We start from the raw sequence: 24,034 nt of genomic DNA on the forward strand, positions 1-24,034 counted from the left end.
AGTGACAGCAGTTCAACTGTTGTTTAATGTGTAGATGCTGAAATTAGCTGAAGTATTGAATCATCAGTTAAAAGCATTTTAAGTGTCAGTTAAGGTGATGCATTTCTTCTTTAAAAAAGTCCACTTTGAGGTCAAGCTTAAAGGCACTTTGAACAGTGTAAGCGTCAGCTGAATTTGAAAGGTTTGAAGTGTCTGCTGAAGTGTTGGAGTTAAAAGCCAACTCTAATTAAATTGTAGTTTCATGTTTAAGCCATGTAGCTGGGTGAGATTTCACTTTGAATGTAAACAAAGCTGAAGAAAGTCCACTTCAAGGTCAAGCTGAACGCAGACGAGTGGAACTTGTTTAGATTAAAATCAATGTCATGTTAAGGCAAAGGTGATGTATAAGATCTGAAATGATTCCACGTATCATTCGAGGACCTATAGGTTCTTGATGAAGAAAATACTTACTGAAAACTGAAAATAACAGCTGCCCACAGTGCAGAGCTCTTCTGAAATGTCTCATTGTAAAATATCTCAAGGTGGTCTGACAGAACAAATCGTGTTATTGTGATGTATTGCTTTCTCCACTTGACGCCTGAGAAACAGATTAAGTGCCTAATTTAAATGCAGGAACTGTCAGCAGTGCCTTCGCTTGGATTTAAATGTTTGGTCCTTACAGCAACAGGTCATCCGAGTGAACTGATAATGAAAGTCAAGCTTTAAGTGCTGTGGTTTTGGTTTAGGCTGCACTCACTTGAACTGAGCCAGTGAAAGGCTGACATGACTAGGCACTTTTCTCCTCTGAGAGCCTCGCTGTCTTTAGTGCAGGCACCGCATCTCACAGCAGGAACAACAAAGCAGCGAGTGGGTTATCCTCTGCAGTCAGCTTAAAAAGAAACACACAGGCACCCACACAGCTTCATGTCTTTTCCAAAGTCTCGTCTCTGTGACCTTCACTGCCTTTGGAAATTTCACATATCTTGCAATTAGCCCTCTCTTTACTGTTAGATGCGGTAGAAATGTTATATATTTGCTCAGAGATTCTTTCTCCTTCACCCACTCGCCGCGCGTCGCCTTCCCTCACACTGCTTTCCCTCCGTTATAATCGCACCTCTCGATGCACATAACCAAAGCCAGGAATGCACTGTGACATTAAGTATCACAATTTTATTACAAAAATTATATTCTTCATCTCTCAGTTTTGCCATGCTTGGAGCATATAACAATACAGTAAAAAACCCGGACCCAGAGAAGATAGTAAAGCAGATTTCAACAATGCTTTCACAGCACTCTGTCATTCATGCTGTTACTATACAGATACTGTAACATTCCTAATACAGAGTAGTACAAACACCTGCCAAAACACGTCATGTCAGATAACAAACTGTAATTAAATTACATTTACCAGAGGAACAAGAAACTCAAACCAGCTCAGAATAAAAAAAAAGAAAAACAGAAACCAATAAACACTGAATCTGCAACTGAAAACATACTGAATGTGCTGAATATTTGTACCAGCCCAAGGCACCCAGGCTTTGTAGCAATGTTGGCAAGTTAACGACATTCTTACAGAAACACTTGAAGCGAACAATGATTACAAATTGACTTGTGCCACAGTCTGACTTTGCAGTGTCCTTCAACATACCCTCCTCTCCTGGCGTTCTTCTTCACAGTGCAAGTTCCGGAGGGGCAGAGCAGAGTAATGGGGAGGGGGGAGGGGGGAGGAGGGTTGGGGGTGGTGGAGTGGGAATTTGGGGGTTCGCAGGGAGCTGTACCGCATCAGACATCACTTCACAGCGCCTAACACTGACAAGAATTGGACGGACAGCATAATCTCCCACTCTCCGGAGGGAAGGGGCGGGAGCGGTTATGTAATTCCTCACTTGGATTGTGAATTGTCCAAACATAAGGCGCAGATTGCCAGCTGCCAGTCCAAGACGAAATAAGCCAAACGAAAAGCTTAGGTGTGCTTTTAAAGGAACGTCTGAGGGGAAAAAAAGGAGCAACAGATACCGATACTTTCTCACTGAGGTTCCCAAGACGAATTAGATTTTTTTTTCCTCAAGATGAAAAGTGTTGTTTTGCACATAAATACCTAAGAATGATAGAAATCCCAGATTTAAGCTTACCAATAACTCAAATAGTCTCTAACAAACGTCAAATGAAGACAAGAACGACAAAAGCTCAGAAATACAGAGAGGCCTTTCTTGAATGGTGAAATGCAGTTCAGTTGAGCGAACGACAAGGCTCGAAGGTCCATTTGGTCGCTCCGCCAAATATTTCAATGTTGCTCTCCGTCCAGGAGAAGACGTTGCCAGTCGGTGCTTTGCTGTTGCAGGTTGCCAAGTTGTAGATCTCTGCGATAGAAAGTTTCCTATTCCAGATATTCAAGTTTGCCAGCTCTCCGACAAAAGCTTGTGTTGCATCAAAGCCTCCTCCCAGTGTGTCCTGTGTAGCAAGACAGATGAATGTTTAACGTCAGTGTTAAAAGTGTACAATAAAGGTTGAATTGAAATGTTCACAGGCCTGTTTATCTGGTCAGAGGCAAATCCCTTAAATTGATGAGCAACTGAGCACAAGAGCACATGCAGTAAGATTTTAGTATGAGAGACATCATCTGAGTAGACTGTTGTTCTCATGGCTTAAATCTGAACTTAGTTACTGTCTTCAGTTACAAAATAAAAAAATGTGATTGTTATTTTTATTTTCTGAGCTCCAGTCTGGAATTTGTTTACTTTCTGTTAGCGTGCATGACATGATAATAAGGTTCTCCTCACAGTGGGTGTATGTAACTTGCTCTGTGCAACAGACTGATTTTCTCTGAAAAAAAAAAAAAGTCTCAAATTATGTTTCCCTGCTCAAATTCAGGCCAAATGATGAAGCTCTATTATTTTTTTTTCCTATTATGGGATGATAAATTACACACTAATTAGATGGGAAAGCCTTAATTGGCCCCTTCTTCAGCATCTCCACAATCTCATTTCATAAATATATCCACCTTTAATCTTTGTCCAAAATGAAAGTCATAATTAGCCTGGATTATTTCCAGATACCAGGGAATTAAACTGCAGTACTTGCGGTCGGTTCTTTGAAAATGTATATCTACCTGCTCTTGTCCCAGGACCAGCACTCCCTCTGGTTTGATGGGGTGGTACGGTGCCAGATTTTCCCCGCTGCCCCTCATCACTCCATCCTGGAAGGCCTCCCACATCCCATCGCGGGTGGTCCATGTGATGCACAGGTGATGCCATTTTCCATCGTTGATGAGGAACGGCAGCTTCGCAACCTGCAGCAGAGACATTTCTCATGAAGCCTTTTTCTCACCGGTAAATAATCTCCCTCTCACACTTTAGTGGCAGAGTCACTGCCATACCATCTCCAGTTCCTGCTGAATCACTTCCCCTATCACATGTCTTGTCCTCTATAAAAAGGCCCTCTGTTGCTCACCTTAGCACCTACTTTTATTCCATTTCTGGTTCTGGCACAGAGAAGTTGTCAGGTTACTCTGACTCAGCCCAGCACAAAGTATTTCAACTTTCTCCTACTGCTAAGTTTCTTCACATGTTAACATGACACATATGATGCACTGCAGACATAAAAACTGTGTGAAATATGTCTTTCTTCATGATAATAAGTTTGTCATTACCTTGTCATTAATGAGAATCTCCATGGGGTTGTTCCCCCACTCGATCAAGACCAGCTCGTTGGACTGGCCCGGCACAGCGTAGGAGAAGGGTGTCCCCACCCCAGGCGAGGCGTTGGACTTGATCCACAGACACACACTGAAGGAGTACATCTCAGGGAGGCTCCTCTTGGCTTTGGCGTACATGTAGTTGGTTCTCAGGGGGAAGGTGAGCTGGAATTTGTCAGTTGGCCTGGTGTCTTTGCCTGTAAATGACATTATTGTCAGTTAAAGTGTTTTACATGTCAGAATCTGTTATTATATAAGACATAGTAGGATTTGTCAGAATTTTGTTTGGGTGCATAAACCTTCATAAACTCATATATATATTTATATACATCAACTCATGATAAAGATTATGAGATTAATAATTACAGAAACACAAAACTTGTATATTCCCCAAGGTTTAAATTACCGCTATCCGATCTGATTATACATGAAACGCTGTTTTTACAATCATTTTCTGTGTTGACTGTGTGTAGGAGGGCTGTCTTCTCTCTCTTTCCCTGTCTCTCCCATACATCATACGCACGCGCACTTGCATTTGTGTGGAAAAGCTTTGATGTGTGCTGCAAAACGCGGCAGTGCGAGGCGCACCCTGTAAACTTTCAAACTGACCTCTGCAAAAAAAAAAATCACCCCTTGCCTTTAGGCTTATTTGCAAGTTTGACTTTCTGGTTTTGGCAGTGAAAACCATAAACTCAGCGAAGCAAAAGTGCAAACAGGTCTTGAGATATGCAAAGCAATGCAGCTCTCCTCTCCGCGCTCACACTATCGGTGCGCAACGTGATGGTTGCGGAATTGTAAGCCGCTCCACATGAGTGCTGTAATACTGAAGATTTCTGTTTTCTCGGAAGGCTTCCGCGCCCTTGAGTTTAAAAACCAATTAAATTACAGCTAATCTTTGTGAGAATTCCGCGTGGAGCCGCATTCAAAACAACACTGAGCTGGTCTAGTTTCAGTCCTGAGCGCTCTGACATCCAAACGCACCTTTCTCCAGGTCTGTAATCCGGTGGTGCAGAGAGGTGAGCGTGGACTCCACTCTGTTCCGCTGCTCGGTGTCATTCCTGGAGCCCGGTTTGGTCTCCTCTAACGTGTTGACCCGGGACAGAACCTGCTTCTCCATGTCATCTATCTTGTTTTGCAGCAGATCCTTCAGGCTGTTCGCCTGCGCGGTGTTGTTCCCGCGGCTGTATTGCTGCATCGGACAGAGGGAGACAGATACTGGGTTAAAGGAGAACATGGAAGACTTTCTGTGGAGCTAAACTCCTGGACACATGTTCCCTCTACTCCATTTGGACCCTATAGCCCTGTCCAAACTGCGTTACTTACTGTTTGTGTTTATGCTCTGCGTGTTATTCAACACTTGGTTTACTTTACATGATGCTTTTCTCTGACTGTCAAGGAAATAATGTACTAAGACGCACATAGCTCCAAGCACAGACTGCACAAAGCCAGAACACTACTGCAGCACTTTATTAAAGGTCTAACCCTCATTCTAATTCACAGCCAGATCAGCGAGTCTAATCAACTTTTCACCTGCTCAGAGCTGCACTCCTCTGCTTGCCTACCTCTAGATTCTCCAGTCTCTGTTTGAGCGTCTGTAAAGTCTGTCCCAGCTGGGCCAGAGTGTCGGTGGTGCCCCGGGATACATCCCCCATCGTATTCTTCGACCCCGGCCGCCTCCCGCCGGGTCCCGCCGCCGCGGGGAGGCTCTGGCTCTCGCAGCGGCTCAACTTGGACGTTAGCTCCCTGATTGTCTCCTTTTGGTTCATAATGGTCTCCTTTTGCTGCAACACGGTCTCCCGCAGCTGCATGACCGTGGTCTTCATGTCCTCCGCCGGCCCGCTGTTCTGCATCGTAGCCGTGCACAAGTCCATATCCTTGGGCACCGACGTGCAAATAAACTGCGTCTGTCCGAAGTCTTGTGCGGAGCTCTCCAAAACAACCAGGCAAGAAAGTAGAAAAAGTTTCCACGAGAATCCGGCCATGGTTCCAGTCACAGCGCGGCTTGAGTGTGTGAGTGAGTGAGTGAGTGTGACTGAGTGTGTGGCGTCTCTGAGATTTCAGCACCACGGAGCTGTCCTCTGAAGCTGTGAGCTCTGGCCGCCGTGTGCAGTTTATATAGCGGACATAACGCAGCGCACATCCACTGCATCAGTGAGGGGAGGCAGCGGGTTCTGCTGTACCTACAGAGTCCAGCCCCTTATTTAAGGTCGTACTCACGGCCGATTTCTACTGTAGCAGAGAGCACGTGTACGCCACGGTTAAAAGAAAGTGTGGACTATTTGATTGCATGAGACTTAAGAAGCCGATCGTACTTTTTGAAAAAAATAATTTGCAATATATGTAAAATAGCTGATAGCTACAGCTGTTACATAAAGTAATGGAGTAAAAAATTCCTCCAAAAGATGTTCTGTAACTAACACTGAGTCTGTTCATTGACTCTGTGACTCTCCTGTGCTTGTGTTACTGCCAGGCCACAACCCACTGCTCCATGTTGCCACACTCCTCTCCAGCAAAAGATGCCGATGATCACCTTTAAGCAGGCAGCAGAACTGGAGTAAATGTGCTCAGTAACCTTCCACCTCTGGACTTCACATGACAGTTTAAAGGGGTTTAATTAAACCCCTCCAACGCGCGTGGCAGGGATTTTGAGCATTATGAGATGATGATATCGATCCACCTTAAATGAAAGCCGCTCCCCATCCTTCAGAGGAGTCTGTCCCACGGTCGGAGTCCCTACCACCACCACAACCACCACTCCTCATTTTCTCTCTCTCTCGCTCACTGGCACGCGCTCTCACACCGTAAAATCGTACATCCTCGCGCTGTAAAACGTGGTTGACGATGGTTGCAACGTTTGCTTGTCAGTGAGGTTACAGCACAAGAGGCCGTTCACATGTATAGTCTTGACTTGTATAGTCTATTATATATATATTATAATAGACTATATATAGTCTATTGTATATTTATGTATGTATGTATATTATATTATATTATTATTACAGTCTAGACTTGTATAGTCTATTGTGTGATAGGAAAGGCTTGTTTTAAGCTCAGCTCAGAGGTGTTTGAATGTACAGACGTGTCTTTCATACTTGTGAGAGAATCAGAGATAGAAATGTTAATAGTCAAAGAAGAATCTCAACCAAGCACAGCAGAGAGAGATGCTCTGGGCTCCTCTGATGCGCTGATAGTTATGTCAAACCCCACCACTACAAGACGGAGGCGCTAAAACGAAAGTGAGATGTTTCCAAATAATTAAACAGACTGTTATGTAACTACCCCCGCGGCTCTGGCATTAATAAATAAGATACACAGCGAGGGAAGAGCTCCAGCTCTCCGACATAGATCATGTTGGGATAACAAATCACCAGAGCTGATGGCGGTGACGTGGGAAGGACCCACAACTGCGAGCAAACAGCTTGACCTAAACTGACTTCATCTGAACTTCAGCCAGATTCGTAGCCTCACAGTGCAGAGTGAGGATGAGTCCACAACCTGTTACATATTAAAGGCTAATTATCTCTAAAATAACATATCTCAGGATGCATCCGGGACCATGGTTTCCCCTTTAAGCAGCAGGACGATTAAAAAAAAAGAAGAAAGAAGCTTATTTCTGCAATACAAGTTGTTGAGTCGTTGCTCATTTTGTGAAATACTTTTGCTTTCTCAAGCCACTGAGCTGTTGGAATGAAGCAATGTGAGAGGGAATGATCGCTCTTTTCCTTCTCTTCATAGTCATTTTAACTGTGAGGTGATCAAAAGTTGCGAACCACCACTTTAAACTACTGTTTATGTACGTTTGGCATCTTCTCTTGTGAACTAAGCTCAGTTTTTCAAACTTGGTACAGGTGAGAAATATCCTAAAAAGGTTTTACATACACATTAAAGACCGGAGAAGTCTATGGTTTGTATTACTTTGACCATCTAGTCATTCAAAATGGAAAATAATTCTTGCAGTATTTTATTTTATTTTTATTTTAGTTTATTTTTTTGACAAAAAATAAACAGGTTGCACGCATATCGGTGTTAAAATGATGAACTCCTTCATCTGACATTGTGAGTAGGCCCACTTAAGTTCATTTTAATCCTCATTCTTAAACCTTCATGTAAATAAAACAAGTAGCGAGAAATTAATGGCAAATTTCCCCCTCAAAGTGCCGTGGAGAGTAGGACTCAGTCTCAGGCTCATGAACTTCCAGTACATTTTCTTTTTCCACATCTGCCACTAACAGTGGGCTATATTCACAGTCATCAGGCTCTGCGCGGCATGTCCCAGACTGGAGCCTTTATATAAAAGTCACAGGTTTGCTGCCAACTGAAGAATTACCGCCTGCTCTGAAACAAATGACTTTCCCCTCCCTGTGGCACCAGTGTGGCAGAGCGCTGCGTAAAACTCTGCCATCACGCAGGAACCAAGTGTGCGGTTCAGACATTTTTATTTATTTTTTTTTACCAAGCCTTTAATTTTGTTGTGCTGCATTTAAAGAGGGTTTTCTTGACTTGTTCATGACGCCGCGGCAGCCGCCGGCTAAGATGGGATGAAAATTGACCCAGCAGTCCGCTTTAATTTGTTTAATTACGATATTGATCCAGAGCCTTGTAATCAGCAAGGTGCCAAGCTGAAGGCGAGTAAGAGCGGAAATAACAAATGGTTAATGGCAGAGTGTAATTGCCGGGGCTTCGGACAGGCACGGAACAAATTCTCCTTATCTCAGCATCTCATGCACATCAAAGACCGAGCAGTACTTTCAATCAGCGCTCGTAGTCTGAGCGGCCGCAGATCAACAAGTAACGCCTCGTTCGTTTTCAGCAGAGCAGCAGCAGCAGCACATCATTTGTTTTCCAAATGGTAGCAAATAGAGTAGTTTTCGATACTTTTGATGTGTAGAGTCTGATGTTAATGATCAGGCTGAGCAGTGCCTCCCACTGGGAGACAGCCCACCTCCGATACAGTCAGGTTACAATGAGGGATGAGCAGCTTGCCACATATATCTATTCAATATTCATCTAATATCCCATGTATCAAAAGTGCTGCAGCACCATATGTTCGGCCATGTTTTCTCTCATTCTCACCATGTGCCTGCCACTTAGTCTGCTGTAACACCGAGGAAAAATTGCATTAGATGTCAATCAGCTTTTAGTGAGCTTTCCAGAGTGTAACTAATCTGATTTGTTGCCAGGAACTTTGGAAACTGTGGCAGTCTTGCAGGCATATTGTTAGGGTCGACTTTATTTTTACAAAACCATTCTGGCTTTCTGAAAGCAAAGTATGCTGGTGGGACTTGATATTTTGCAGCCAGATTTTCGTATGTTCTTCTTCTTTCATGTCTGGCTGGGAATATGCACAGTCTCGAGCTGACCCGTTCCCCCTTCCACTCCAGCGTTAACAGTGTTCAGAGCACAAGGTCAGATCTGCGCATGCATCAGCCGGCAGGCTGAGCTGGACTCCAGGGGCTGTGTGGAAAAGGGCTGAAATCCATAATGATCAGTCTCTCTGGCTCACTGAATAATGCAAAGCTTTATAATAGAACCCACTCTCTAATGGCAGAGATAGATAAGAACCATTTCACACACTGGCAGCAAACTGCTTGCTTATTTATCCAGCATCTGCAATAGCAGAGAGAGAGAGAGAGAGAGAGAGAGAGAGAGAGAGAGAGAGAGAGAGAGAGAGAGAGAAAGAGAGAGAGAGAGAGAGAGAGAGAGAGAGAGGGAAGATGCAGGGGGGGTGAGTGACTGTAAAACTGACAGTACAGCACTAACAAAACAAGAAAGCAAGAGTGGTTGTAGTGAAGCCAGGGGCAGTGTGTTGGAGTATGTTAGCTGTGGTTTGTCTTATTGTCTTAAGATAACCACATTTAGACAAAGCACACCCATCAAAACTTGCTGTTTTTTTATATGCAGTTCTGTCCCACGTTTCAAAACATGTGGTCCTGTTTCCTCTGATCACATTTGACTGTTAGCTTACTCTCTTCATTTGTTCTGTCCAGGATCCACTAAGTAATCTTTACTTTCCCTCCGTGCACGCTTCACTACTTCACTTCTGACTTCTGAGAATTAAGATGTGCTACCAGGTAACTGAAGTCTCAGCGGAGCAGCCCTGCTGTCTCTGTCGCACTGATGTCTCCATTTCAACCGTCCCACAGAGAGGGAGACTAAGGGGGAGTCAGGAGAGAGCTGTCCAATGGGACGCCTGCACTGTAGAGCAGTCTGCTGCCATGCATATATTCCCAGCAGGTACAGCGTGGAAGAGTGGTGGAATGGAGGACAGAAAAAACGCACACAGACAGTTTTCCAGTCCCATAAGCAGTAGATTTGTGTCACGCACAAACACACAGACACACACAAATTGGACATTGTAAATAGCTTTGCCTATAGGCCCATTATTTCCCTCTACATGTCCATCTGTGTAGATAAGTCACAGGTCTGAATGAACTGGTCTTGACCTTCAGCTCTGTAACCAATTTCTCATAACTCCTCAGACAGGAACATTGTTTTATTGATGTCCAGTCTCACCACAGACTCATTCAGTAACTTATTCTCCTCCCACTAAAACCCAAAGTGACATAAACAAATACCGGTGACATTATGCGTTCCACTAGGCGCTAAGCTAACCTCGTCGTAATTCTCCAAACACATTAACACTTTTGCGACGACAGCACTGTTCATCAAGCTGCTTGTGTTAGCCTCGTTGGACTCTTTCCAGAAACATCATTTTCCCCCATTAGGTCTTTGCCTCGACAAGCATGTGGCCAAAATGTGTCCAAAAGAGGACGAAGGTTTAGTCTGTGTTTCAGCAGGTCTGTGTCAAAAACGTTGTGTGGAAAAACAAAGAGATGTTTTAAATGCTGGAAGCTACTGTGTTTCCTGTGCTGTAAGATTTTGAGAAGAGGAATGACAACATGTCATGTTCATAGAATATGTTAAAGGTCTGAATATGTTAAATGTCTCAATATACTTCAAACAAACCAGGTCCTAATGGGTCTGTTGTTTGACCACTGGTAAACAGCAGTGTTTGGGGAAAGTTACATTTCCCCAAAAAATGTTTGGGGAAAGTTACTTGAGAAATGTTTTTAATTACTCACTGAAAAATTTAATGACACAATCCTTGCCTACTTTCACACCTGGGAAGTTGCAGGATAAAGTGATCATAATTTTTGAAGTTTTTCTGTTCTGTTGAAAAGTTCAGTTGTTGGACACATCATTCCCTGGTTCCATCATGGGACAGGAGGCTTCAGACGCTGTGAGATGATCCAACAAGAACTTCACAGGAAGCATGCTGAGGCTTTAGTCTGACTGCTTTAGTCTGAATGCTTTTATTAGTATGATAAACCCCCTGTGGTTTTGATTTTTTTTAATGTTCTGTTTAGATCCTCACATGGCTGAACAGAGTTTATAGAACGTTCTTCAATATTTCAAAGATGGACTTTTTAAAAATAAAAATAAATAGTAAAGACTTTGGTGGGGGGGTGACTGCTTTAAAGACTTTAAAGCAGCACCATGAGGAGGTCTCACAGCCCTGGCGAGTGTGTGTGCAGCAGGCTTGTAACATTAATACAACACACTATTTTTGCTTCTGAAAGGTCACTTTTTCTCCGCTTGTGAAAATGTCACCATTTGTGCTGACTCTACGTGGCTCAGAAACACACATGCTCTTAAATCTGACCCATTCTGAGCTGTATTACAGCATCGTCGTGACAGAAATAAACATTAAGCCTTCTAAAATTTTATACAGTGCTATAATGGAGCAACAGTTCCCACAGAGCTCCCGGTCTTAAAGACAAGCCAAAGCACTTAGCGTTTAGTGGCAGAGCGAGGCCGTCACACAGTGGGAGCAGGTGTGTTTTAGGACTCAATAACGTTGTGAAGATGAAACCCTGTAAAGCAGGAGGGTCTGGAGTGGAAGCGAGTAATAGGCAGAGTGAGCTCTCTGCACATCTCCTCTCAATTATATCAAGTGACCAAAGAGTCTCCTTGTAAAATACAACTTTCCCTGGCATGGTCCTCCTTTGTGGTGGGTTATTTCTCCCAAAAGGAGATTAAATTTTGACTGAGGTTGAAGTAAACCTAGTTTACAGAGAAGGAAAGAGAGTGTAAAATATTTCATCAACACTTCAGGTTTCTCTATCTGCAAGTGAACGAAACATGGTAAAAAAAATGTTATACCTGTTCTTCTTTCATTTTTATGAAATTACTTTGAACCAAAAAGAAGCTTAATGTCTCACAGCACTCGTCAGCGTCATGTTTTCTGTCATGTGTTGAGTGCCTTGTCATAAATTTGACTCTTTTTCAGGCGTGTTTTGTTGGATATTTTGTTTTCTGCACGTTGTTGTAATGCAGATGATGATGAGAGATGTCACTTTATCTGCACAGTCGCTTAAAGCACAGTCTCATCATAATTCACAGTTGCTTAGGGTACATTTTTCTGCATCATTTATAAAGTTGGAGAAAAGCTTAGAGATCTCAGTGTTGCACCACAGTTTATTTATATACAACAAATGAGGGACAGTAAGGAACTGCACATGAATAATATAGAGGCACAGGGTTTCTTGATGAGTGTTACTGTGAGTTATTGGCATGTTTGGGCTCATAAGCCCTCCGCTTAATTACCAGAAGGTCGTTTCATCCTCAACACTAATAAAGTGATATCTCCTGATGCTGTTGCTTTTCACTGGAATCACAGCATCAGGGGCTGTATATTAAAACAATCCCCTCATGCCCAATATGTGCCCGCACTACTTTACATTTCTCATATTTTACACTTGAGTGCAGCGTGTCCTTCTGGATCTCTCTGTGTTCAGCTACATTTTCTGCATGTGTGAGTATTTAAGACCTCCAGCAACGACGAGTGAGCCAGCGTAATCAGAATTTCAGAGGCAAGTCCTTTAAATCAGCCTGAGACGTTGCCTTTATCATGTGCCTTTGATGTAACCCACAAGGCCACTTGCCACTCTCCCAGTTTCTTTACAAGGAGCTCACTCTGAAGCCTGACTCTGGATACTTTGTTACACTCATGTCTCATTAATCTTTACAGTTGTCAAGGAGGCATTACTCCACTGCAATTTAATTTCACTAATTTATGTTGGTGTTATTCTATCTATCTATCTATCTATCTAGCTATCTATCTATCTATCTATCTATCTATCTATCTATCTATCTATCTATCTATCTATCTATCTATCTATCTATCTATCTAATGTCCACTTGCAGGGCTTTGTTACATTCTGTTCAGATGATGATTCAGTGCTGCGTGCCCTTTCATAAAACAAAAACCACCTCAGTCAGCTGAAGTGGTCTGTACTGGTTTGCTCTCAGACCCAGGCTCTCCACACCGCCCACACCTCTCAGTGTGTTTGGGAAGGTGAGCAGCAGCTGTTGTTCAGTGTTATTTCAAATGTTCCTCATGCTTGTTCAGCGTGGCTCTGATCTTCTCCAAGGAATAAAGCCTGAGTGCTGGCCTGATCATCGGAGTGTGTGTGTGTGTGTGTGTGTGTGTGTGTGTGTGTGTGTGTGTGTGTGTGTGTGTGTGTGTGTGTGTGTGTGTGTGTGTGTGTGTGTGTGTGTGTGAAAACTGCCTTTTGTATGACTGTGACAGGAGCTGAGCCTGAAGTGTCACAGATCCTTCTGGCGTCTGACTCGTCAAATACAAAGTGACAACAACATTATTGAAGACATCACTTCAGAACCCAAGGTCAAGGTCAATCAGCGTTTATCTCCCTCCTCTCCCGCGCCCACTCCCTGTCACTGTTCATCTCTCTCTGCCTTTTTCCCATGTGTGTGTTATCAAGTCTGCCATTCAGGAAAAAGGGCAAGCATTTCTATCAGAAAATGATGAAACCAGAGTGGTGTTTTTTGGTAAAACCAAAAAAAATAAAAAAAAAAAGGTTAAAAAAAAAGATTAAGTTAAACATCTTGTGAAAATGAGCTACTGAATTAAAAAACATATTTTCACAAAGTAAAATGTTGCTTTCCTATCATGGCGACACCGTGGCAGGTAATCTCTCACTGAGCAACAGGCACATTCATTTTCCTGAGAGGAGTTGGAGACACACACATTCATTCAATGAGTCTCATATGAACTCATTGATCAAGGGTAAATGGAGACATGTCTGGAGGATGTGTGCTCCATGATGCCTGTGCCGTCATGAATGAATAGGTACCTGTGTAAGTGGCTATCGATTATCTTGTCAGGAGAAGCTGCTAGCGATCACAAAAGAATTGCATGAACACAGAGGCAATTTACATATCTCTCAAAGCTAATTATTGACAAAGCGGTTTGGTAGCTTTTAATAAGAATGCTGTTGTCAGATACAGTTATGGTTTAAAACCTGCAATTAAGCGTTTCTGTTGCTCCACTACACCTCTGCAGGACGCCAAAATATTCCACAATGCAAAAGCAAAGTCAGCATGTGACAATACATGTGTTCATCTTATAGTGTTTTATAGAAATGGTTGTACTCCACATCATGAAACGTAAAAGTTGGACTAGTATTTTGCTTCTAGTCACAGATTTGGGTGCTGCATTGGTCTGGCGAGCTCATTTATTTCTAACTCCACACCCCAGACTGTTTTACTTTTCATACTTCTTCATCCCCAACTGACTCTGACACATCAGTTGAGGATATTTATCAGACTTCACAAAGCTCTCTCTCTTTTTTCATATGCAGCTCTTCTCCCAAAGATTCCCCTTTAAAGTCCTTATCATCCAGAATAAAGTAATGCTTAATCAAGTAACCACAGCCAAGTCACTAACTGATAACAAGTATGTTACACATTACAAAGGGAGTGTGAGAAATGATGGGGGGGTGTCCATTGGGAACCTTGTTGAATTTTTGCCATAGGGCCCCCATGTGGTTTTATCCACCCCTGCTCATTCCTGAAAGGGAAATAAATAGATTAGTCTTCATTTATTCAGTGGACATGGTTTTAAAATTTTGATTGACTTTAACAAACTGGATAAAGTTTTTTTTTTCATCCTCATTTTACTTTTCTCAACAGTGTGAAGAAAAAAAACGAACATGACACAAAGTAAAAACATTTTCAAATAAAAAGCCCATGAAATTGGTATTTTAAATGTATTAGCATCACTTTATGAGGCCGAATAGCATTTTGTTTTGTGGAAACACGAATGGATAAAGTGAATAAATTATAGGTGTAGAAATGATCGTGACTGAACTGCGTGACTGAGTGGATGCGGTGAGGTGCTGCAGTAGGACGATGTTCTCACACTGAACCTGAAAGCTTCCACGTTGCCATGGTCGGTCTCCAGGTGCATCATTTCAACATGTTCCACATTTAAACATAAACAAAAGCTAAAGTCTCGACCGGTGCAGAAAGACAAGTTTTCAGAGCTTCACTCGGCGATTTCTTTCCAAGAAACATTTCCACGGAAAATTGTTTTTCCCACCTGACTTCTACCAAAGACTTTCGACAGAACAACTTTAAGCATGAACAATGTGAGATTTTATGACTTTTCAAAAACACGGTATTTTGCCATTGAGACTAACGCAGACATTGAAATATGCAGTCAGTGTGTAATGAAAGTAGTTTGTGTTCTGATATTAATGATATTATTAGACTTTAGCTAGGTCTTGAGGCCCCTACATTTTCAGTGTAAATGTGTTTTAGTGGCACATACAATATGTACAACCTCATATGTAATTATTAAGTTACCACAAACTGATTGCCACGTTTTAAACTTGGAGCCTTTGGGCCCCTGAGGGTCTAGGGCCTAAGAGGTAGATGCCTGCAATGCAGTTGTTAAATTTGAATTCAGTTCCATTTATTGTGTATCACTTGTTGTTTTTTTCATCTTAGTGGAATCTGTTTCTAACAGAAGTGTGTGTATGTGTGTGTGTGTGTGTGTGTGTGTTGTTTCAGAGTTGTGAGCCTGTTTACTTGGAGGATAATTCCCGCTGCAGGAAGAGGAGGAGGATCACCCAGCACAGTGAAAAGCCTGCAGGCTGCTGTAACAAGGTAAACACTGACTTTTAGTGTCTTGGGCATTTTTACACGTTGGTGATGAAGATGACTGAATAGAAATGAATGTAAAATTACTGACTCTTGTATATGTTCATATGCTGCAGCTGTAAACCTCTGTAAAATGGACAGAACCTGTTTTTTAATTTGACACAGTCAGCGTTCTGCAGTGGATCAGATAGTTTACTGATTAATCTAGTTTATGGTTAAAAGTCTGTCAGAGCCTGGCATCTCTCCGAAAATCAACCATGTGCTCCCCACCTCCTACAGGTCCAGGATCACAGTCCGAGGCCGCAGCCTTCAAGCCTGAATCCAGACCTCCCCCAGGTCCTGGATGTCACTCCAACTCCCCAGCCTTCCACTGCTGCTCCTGGACTTGTGCAGGTCCATGAGGCCATCCCCAGTCCTGAACCATTGACCGCTTCTCCAGATTCCCTACAGGTCCAGGATGAGACCTCCACACCTCAGGCGTCCACTTCTAAGCTGAACCCCGCTGGTGTCCAGGAGAGTGAGACACCTCTGCTGATCCATGGTTACTCTGTAGAAGAGTATCAGAACATCTACCACTCTGTGGTGGATGAAATGCTGAGGTATGTTTGTTTGTGACAAAATGTATGAAGGTCTTTAATAATGGACATTTTCACCATTTTAAATATAAGTAATGGTTGAATTCTGCTTTTTTTTTTTTAAAACATTCACAGCTTTACTGAAATTATCATCAAATGTTTTTAATGACATTCATCTTTATAATTCAGTGTTTGTGTCTTCCACTCTTCATAGGTACAAAACTGGGCGTCCTCAGCCATACAGTCTCCAGCTTGGACGAAACATAAAGCAGTGCCTGTGGGAGAAACTGAACCGTCCACGAGTCACCATACAAGAGAGCACTGATGGACTCCTGATAGTAAATGAAACAAATGGAGAAGGCGTCTATCCACCTCTTATAAATGTGGACATCTCAGGAGAACCAGACCCTCGGGAGCCTTGTAGGAAAAAAGCAAAGCTAAACTAATCACAAACAAAACAAAAGTGATTCTAGTACATGAATTCTAAGTGTACATGAAAAGAAATCATATGAATCAAATACTTAATCTTACACAAAAACTGAAAACAACTGTTGTGATGAGACATTGTGATGAGAAGAAAGATGAGAAAAAAGATTTCTCATAGAAATCCGGTTCAGTATCACAAATGGTCCAAAGCAGCCAGTAGAATTTGAATGCAGCCTCACCCTCTACCTCCATCTGTCAAACACCTGCAACTCCAACTGCAGCTTCTAACATCAAGAGGCACCTCAGCCTCCACCTACAGCAGCTATCATCCAGTTGCATCCAGCCTCTGCCTTCAGAAAGCACCATCCTCCACCTGCAGCCTTTGCTGTCTGCACACACCTGCCTTCAAAAGCAGATGATACCAAAGCTTCTCATTCCACCATCCACCCTCCTCATGAACTTCAAATCATCCGGCTACATTCCCAGTTTTCCATCAGCATCTTTCAGGGTCCAGCCACAGCCTCATTTATGAACTCCAGCCAACTCCACCTCCAGCCTCTCACCTCCACCTGCAGCAGTCTATGCACACATAGCCAACAAGCACCACCCAGTCTGCCCATGATTGTTCCAGCAGCTACCTCTGGATCCAGCTACTGCCGACAATATTTAATATCCTGCATCAGCCTCCACCTTAGCCTTTGCCTGTTTCAGTACATCTTCAAAATGCACCTACATCTTGTGTCAGCCTGCACCAACCAAGCCCTCTGCATTTATATTCTATTGGTCAACTGCAGCCTGAGCCTCCACCTGTTCCTGCCAGCTCGAGCCACAGCCTCCGCCTACAGCATCTGACAGCTACCTGCCTCCTCAGCCACAGCAGCAATCCTCAGCTTCCACCTGCAGTTACTGCCTGTAAGTTGCAGCCTGAGCCCTTCCCTTTAAGGCAAGGCCAGTCAAGTTTATTTGTGTATTACCTTTCAACAAGGCAATTCATCATGCTTTACACAAGGTATTAAGACAAAGTATAAAAGAAACACAAGGCAAGTGTAAAAAGACTCAGAAGATAAAATGAAGCTAAAACAGAATCAAACAGATTAAACAGCAGAATCAAAGTTACAGCACAGCTACAGTTCAGTGTAAGACATGAACAGTCTTCTCTGGGCCTGACTTTTCAGGGCTACCAGTCTCAGCCACAGCCTCCAGCACCAGCATCCCTACGCAGTCTCTAACAGCCAGCAGCCAACTGACAGTAAAAATTAAAAATAATAATTTCACTCTGTAATCTCTGTGGTTCATTATTTATGAAGAATTTCAGTTTTGTTATGTAGAAAATTTGCTTCATGGGTAAAAAATTAAATATTTAGACATGTTCATTTTTTCCTAACGATTCTGTAAAATAAATTGTTAACAATGATTCTGCATCAAGGACATGTTTTTTTTTTTTTCAACTACAGAGTGAACAAAATATTCATATAAGAACATTTGTATACTGTACAACAGTTGATCTGACATAGGTCTACATTTTAAATCTGAACTAAAGTTCTCAGTGTCTTGGCCGTGGTTTATCTCTGACCAGGCACCAAAACAGGATGTAAATCACAGTAAAATTAATCTTTTTGGGTTTTGAACTGTCTATGAGACAAAACATCTGATGACATAACCATGTTCTCTTAGATGTTATTAATGGACATCTTTAACAGTTGTCAGATGTTTCACAAACCAAACAAAAGTAAATAAATAACAGGCATATTGGTCAATAATGAAAAAAATCATTAGTTGCAGATCTACTCTTGGCTACCATTTTCAGGGACTGCCACAGCCCCCACCCCAGAATCCAGCTATATCCACCTATAGCCCCTCAGTCTCACTCAGGCTCAGCTTCAGTGTACAGCTGAGTTAGGTTCAGTCCCAGCATCCATCTGCAGCCTGCAAACCGCAGCCTGTGACCTGCAGCCTCGACTCAAACCTGCAATTTCAGCCTTTCAGCTGCAGCCCCAGTGTCGACCTGCAGCTTCTGGCAGCCAGTAAAATAATATTATGTCTATCTAAATATTAACCTCCAGTGAATATCAGTTAAAGCACACACTTCAGCAATCATTGTCTTACAAATTTCATTTGGGGACTCAATGGATTTACAATTCATATCCTCAGTCAACCTTGAGCAAGAGTTATGAAGGCTGAGGCTTTCACTGCTGCTCGGAGAGTAAATACTAATCACCAATATGCAACAGAGAACAAAGCATTAGTGTAAGCTCTGTTTTTATCGATGTACTGTAAACTTGGCTTGAAAACAGCAATCGGTTGCATGATTAAGGTGGACAGAGAATCTGGCCTTTACTGTGGACAAGAAAACTTAGAATGACCTTTCATCTTCCTTGAAACTTTCTCATAAGAGTTTGAATGAGATTGTGTTTTAGGGGATTTAGTTTATAGCATCTGCCTCTAAAATATTTTAAATCGAGTTGAACTGGATTCATGACAGATGTGAGTGAAAATAAGTTGCTGAGTGAGAAAGTTCCTGTAAACTATGCATCTTAATGAGACATAAGAGCACAAGAGAGGAGGATTAATGCTCCATTACAGCTCTTGTGTCTCCAGTTTCCTTCTTGAGAGGAGTCACTGGTCTGTTGGTGCTGGTGGAGGATCACATGACAACAGAGCTTCCTCCCATGAAACACTCGCTTCCTTGAATCCATCCATCCATCAGTGTCTTCTCTCTCGCTGTTTCTCTTGCCTTGTTGCAATCAATCCTCAGGAACAGGATTTTTAGCCTTTTCCTGCCCCTGTCTTATTTGGGCCCAGTTTCCAGGATCCAGCCCAGTTGATCATGTCACCTTGTTCCCTATTTGACGGAAGGCGGATGAGGAGAAAAAAGTAGACTAATCTTCTCTTTCCTCTACCCTCTGTTAGCTATCAGCTTTCCCAGGGTCCCAACCTCTATCACACCTAGGAGATTGGATTGGTTTCCCCCCTGCAGTGGACACTGGGACTGGGAGACGAGAGGAACAAATCCGGTCGGATGTACCTGAGTTTCTTACACACCAGATTGCTCCTGTGCTTTTAATGCGGCAAGCCAAGAGGCTGTAGAGATGATTGCTGCACTGGCGAATGCACTGAGAGGAATATTTTCATGCTCTATCCATCTGGTGTAGCATTTTCATGTTTTCTGATGAGCTGACAGCCCAAAGGAAGCTGTTAGTCATCTCAGCGCAGCATTGTCCTTTGTGCCCAAGACAGACTGTGTTGTGCTTGATTAAAGTCATCAAGGCCTTAGAGCAAATCTTTTTGTTGACCAAGAACAAACTGGTAAACATGTTGATTGTACTCTCACAATTAAAGGGCTGTCAGTAATGTCACGACCCACTGCCTGAGTAAGTACACGCAGACTGGTGTTAGATTTTGACTCTGGGACAGATGGGACAGCTTTTTCTCTCTGTGACGCTTCTTTCAAAAACAAACCTTTAGCTCCTGCTGTTTGAGAAATGAGTGTGAAGCCTGACAGCAAAGGATGTTGGGGACGAATGATGTGTAAATACACTTTGTTCACTGGACTCATGCAGGTGCAGAGAAAAGCAGTGTAGGCCTGCACAGCAAAAATCACCATATTGTGGAACAAGAAGAAACACAGCAAGTGTAATCGTAGTATTCAAATGATCCATCTATCATCCATTTTTGAGTTTGTTTTCAGGACACTTGGCCTTAAAGTGGCTAAAATGTATATTTTTTGAGCAAAATCAAATGACAATATGAAAAAAAAACCCCTTGATAATATGAAGAGGAACAGTGCTCCTGTGATGAACCCACAGAGAATTATCACCTGAATGTGCAGCTGCCCTCAGCTTTATGGAGCTTTATAGTGAGTTTCAGTTCATGGTTCAGCTGTTACATGGTGGCTGTCACAATCTGCCTCTGTCTTCCCCTTGGCTCGTGTCTCCTACCTCTTCTCTCCCCTCATGTCCCCAGACCTGCCTTCCTCTAGTCATCCACATGATGTCCTCAAACTTTCCCCCCTGTACCTATTCACCTGACTGCCCTGACCGTCCACACACCTATTCCTGCTTGTCATCAGCCCTGTGGCAACCTGAGCTCTCCCCACCTGCATCTCACTCTACAGTCAGCCTTGCACCATATTTACCGGTTCACTCACTTTGTTTGTTGTTGGATGGTCTGTTCCCGTGTGTTTTCCCTGTGCTGTTATCAGCTAACCTTGACAGTGGTGAGAAACACGACCTCAAATAAATGATAAAGTTGGTCTGTAACTGCTGGAAGTGTAAATACGATCCTGTCTCCTCAAAATTATGTTTATATACAACTAAACTGGGATGTGTAATGAGGATATGTTATTAATTTGCAAATTTGGCAAGTCACAAATATGTTGATACTGAACATATCAGTAATATGTTCACATACAGTGTATTTGTTGTCTGATTTTGCAGTACAACATCCACTTGTAGTGACCACAGCATTAAATGTTTTAATGGTTAAGGTTAGGGAAAGATCCTGTTCTGGTTTAATACAGACAGAGTTCACGGTGACTTCATGTCCAACTTGTGCATTTACATTATATATAGTATATGTGTAATTGAATGAAATGTTGACAACATGATACAGACTACATTGCATGTAATATACATCGGACAGTGTAATTTATCACAAGCTGCCTGAGACAGGTTTGCAATCTTTCAAGGCTTACTTGGCATGAGATTGACCAAAAGACTGACCTAATGTTTTGCAGTGAGATGAATTTATTTGTTTGCATGCTAGCCTGAGATGGGACTGAGGTTAGATGACTTTTGGCATCCAGAACAACTATTGGTGTGTAATGTAGTGCCATAGTGTTACATTGTGCAAAAAAAAAAAGGTCAAGTCAGTGTAACAACAAAATAATTTTGAAGGTGTCAATTGAAGGTAGAATAGCTGCATAATGTCGATTGATTGAGATTATAAAACATTTCTAAAAACCAAATCCAACATTTACCCTCTGTTACTTATAACCTCTCATCTTACCAGCAACTGAATCACCATTCTGAGGGCACATCTACGACTGAAACACAGAACAGGCTACTTTTAAAACACTCCCACATACAGTGAGGGATTTCAGAGCAGCTGCTCCCCTGCTATTTTGTGATGGATGCAGCTATCAGATGAACTGGCTCAGGATACAACACATCACACAGAGGGGAGACATTGTGCACGTCTTCACTTGGCTATTAAATCAGCCAAGGTCTATACACTTGACACTAATGATACTGCTATCCCATGATTAGTGGAAATACTGAAATGATAAATGTGGAACACATTCAGTACAGTGTAAGATTATAGCAATATTTAATGTAATTTTGTATAATGTTTCTTTGATACTAAACTGTTCTTCTAGTCACATTTCATTAAAAAAAAATCTTTTTATGTGATAAATGCAGTTGACCACTTTTCACTGAAATTTCCCTTTAATGTGAGAGTCTGTAATTAGGACATTTGTTTCCTGTGCACAGCCTGGATGTCTGGACGACAGAAAGCAAAATATTTTTTTTATAAAAAAAAAAAAAACTCACATTTTATATTTGAATTTTCTTGAACCTAAGTAAATAAAAAATAAATAAATTTAGCTTCACTGTGTGGCACTACAGCACTTACTGTTGGTCAACATTTGTTGTGAATATATAAAAAAGATTTGAGTTGAATTGACTCTAGCATTCATTCATTTTGAATGACTAATTTGTTGATGATTGCTTGATGATGGATTTGAAAAATCTGATTCATTTTGAATGTATATATATGTACACACACACACACACACACACACACACACACACACACAGTCAGTAGTACAACTTCAGATGGTAATATTTGGTTAATGCTGTTCAGAGGAGTGCTGTAGGCCCAGAGAAGCAGACTAATAAACCAGAATTAAACTTATTCTAGGTTTAAATTAGGAGATACAGTGAACTAAGCGTGGCTAATACTAATTGTGATTCTGAAAAAAACTCTTCAGATGTGCTTCACTAAGATAAACTCAAGCAAAATGAATCTTGGAGTCCTTACATTTTCTCATTTTCAACCCAAAAAATGGCATTAAAATAAAGCAGTTACAGAGATAAGTGAGTAACTGGTTCATGTTTGGAAAACGTTAACATTCACACTGGCAAAGAGTGACAAAAAAATATAGTTTTAAATATTCTTGTGTAGTTTTCCACAGAGTTAGAGAGCGTGTGAGTGTTTACATTGTAGTGTGTGACAGGAACGACGGCGGTGACGTTTCACGACAGCCTCGCCGCCCCAACAGTGCATTCTGGGTCCAACCCAAGATGGCTGCGCCCTTGCAGAAGTGCTGAAGAAGTGCCTCTCTGGAGAAATTCTCGGGATTGTTTGTGATTTCCGTGAAAACTATCTAACCGAATCAGCTCCTAGGGTCGCTGGTTTGTAGAAGGAGACCAAACGACCCCAGTCATCGATAAGTGCGGCCGGTGCTTCGTGTGGCTGTGGCAGACTGTCCGTGTGAAGATGGGCCTCGTCTCCAGCCCCTTCCCATAGCGAAGAGCCGTGGGGAGAGGAGCCGCAGATTCCCCTGCAAACACGCACCCGTCCAACTCGGATTTGACGGGTTTGACATACTGTACAGGCTGTGGACGCTGCCCTACAATTTTCTGACCAGGATTGTTTGTGCGACCGTGTCTGTCATCGTCCGGAGGCGGAGAGGTTCCCCAGCCCGGGTAGATAATCCCACAGCACCGAGGTCTGCATCTGCATCTGCACGCTTCGCTGCAACCAACAGCGCCATTTCTACACATCTGCTCTGTCTCACTTATCTCTCTGCTAAGGTGGTTTCGCAAGATACTTGGACAAAACATTTTAATAGCACTCGCTTCTCATGCATTCTGACAGCTGGCTTTAGGAAGAGCTGTCAAATTAGCCGCGCTAGTTTGGCTAGCAGTTAGCTAGCTGGCCGGTTTATTTGTGAAGTGTGTGCAGTCAGGACTCACACAGCCAGGCCGTGTTAACGCGACAATAGGTGCACATAACCCGTAGCTCCTCACCTGTGGCTCAGGTTGTGTCCGCGTGGCCAGCTGGAGCCCCATCCTGACACCATCCAGGTGTTGCTCTTTGCCCCAAAAAGTCAGGCAGCTAGTCAGCTAACAGTAAAGCTGAGTGGGTTCAGGCATGAGTGTGTTTGGTTTCAGTTGTTGTTATGGTTTTCATTCAAGCTGGAGATTCACAGCATTAAACCTGACTCATAACCATCATCCCATGTACCAAGGGAAGTTTTTGCTGAAGGTCATGAACTAGAAAACTCGGCAGCCATTGAGGTTCTTCAGATTATCACATTTTAGTACTGAGTCAGAACAGCCAGCTAAGGTGAATGCATCGCTGGGTTGGCATTAATAAAGTCAGCAGC

At 42.6% G+C, this 24,034-nt stretch overlaps 2 protein-coding genes across 6 annotated transcripts in view; one reads left to right on the plus strand and one right to left on the minus strand.

Moving 5' to 3' along the window:
* Positions 1-2,208: 2,208 nt before the first annotated feature.
* LOC121180849 (neuronal pentraxin-1-like) lies at positions 2,209-5,667 on the minus strand. Its single transcript, XM_041036515.1, has 5 exons — positions 5,236-5,667; positions 4,655-4,862; positions 3,629-3,870; positions 3,089-3,268; positions 2,209-2,430 (listed from the first exon to the last, which is right to left on the minus strand). Exons 1-5 carry the CDS (start codon positions 5,653-5,655, stop codon positions 2,209-2,211), a joined length of 1,272 nt encoding a protein of 423 aa, XP_040892449.1. The 5' UTR covers positions 5,656-5,667.
* A 17,280-nt stretch (positions 5,668-22,947) lies between these two features.
* rptor (regulatory associated protein of MTOR, complex 1) overlaps positions 22,948-24,034 on the plus strand; it is a 158,578-nt gene continuing 157,491 nt past the window's right edge. For 4 of the 5 annotated variants that reach the window (XM_041036578.1, XM_041036581.1, XM_041036580.1 and 1 more), the window contains exon 1: positions 22,948-23,374. The gene's annotated coding sequence lies outside the window, so the exon portion shown is untranslated. Of the gene's footprint in view, positions 23,460-24,034 lie in introns of all 5 variants that reach the window. The other variant, XM_041036579.1, reaches the window with a different exon arrangement.

This window comes from Toxotes jaculatrix, chromosome 4 (genome assembly GCF_017976425.1).
Source record: "Toxotes jaculatrix isolate fToxJac2 chromosome 4, fToxJac2.pri, whole genome shotgun sequence".
In the NCBI taxonomy this organism is placed as follows: Eukaryota; Metazoa; Chordata; class Actinopteri; family Toxotidae; genus Toxotes; species Toxotes jaculatrix.

Excerpts from the sequence above, each read along its gene's own strand:
- LOC121180849 (XM_041036515.1), bottom strand. The coding sequence starts at position 5,655 with ATGGCCGGATTCTCGTGGAAACTTTTTCTACTTTCTTGCCTGGTTGTT. Across the intron at positions 4,863-5,235 it reads AGAGACTGGAGAATCTAGAG|CAATACAGCCGCGGGAACAA; the intron begins GTAGGCAAGCAG and ends TGTCCGATGCAG. Across the intron at positions 3,871-4,654 it reads GATTACAGACCTGGAGAAAG|GCAAAGACACCAGGCCAACT; the intron begins GTGCGTTTGGAT and ends TGTCATTTACAG.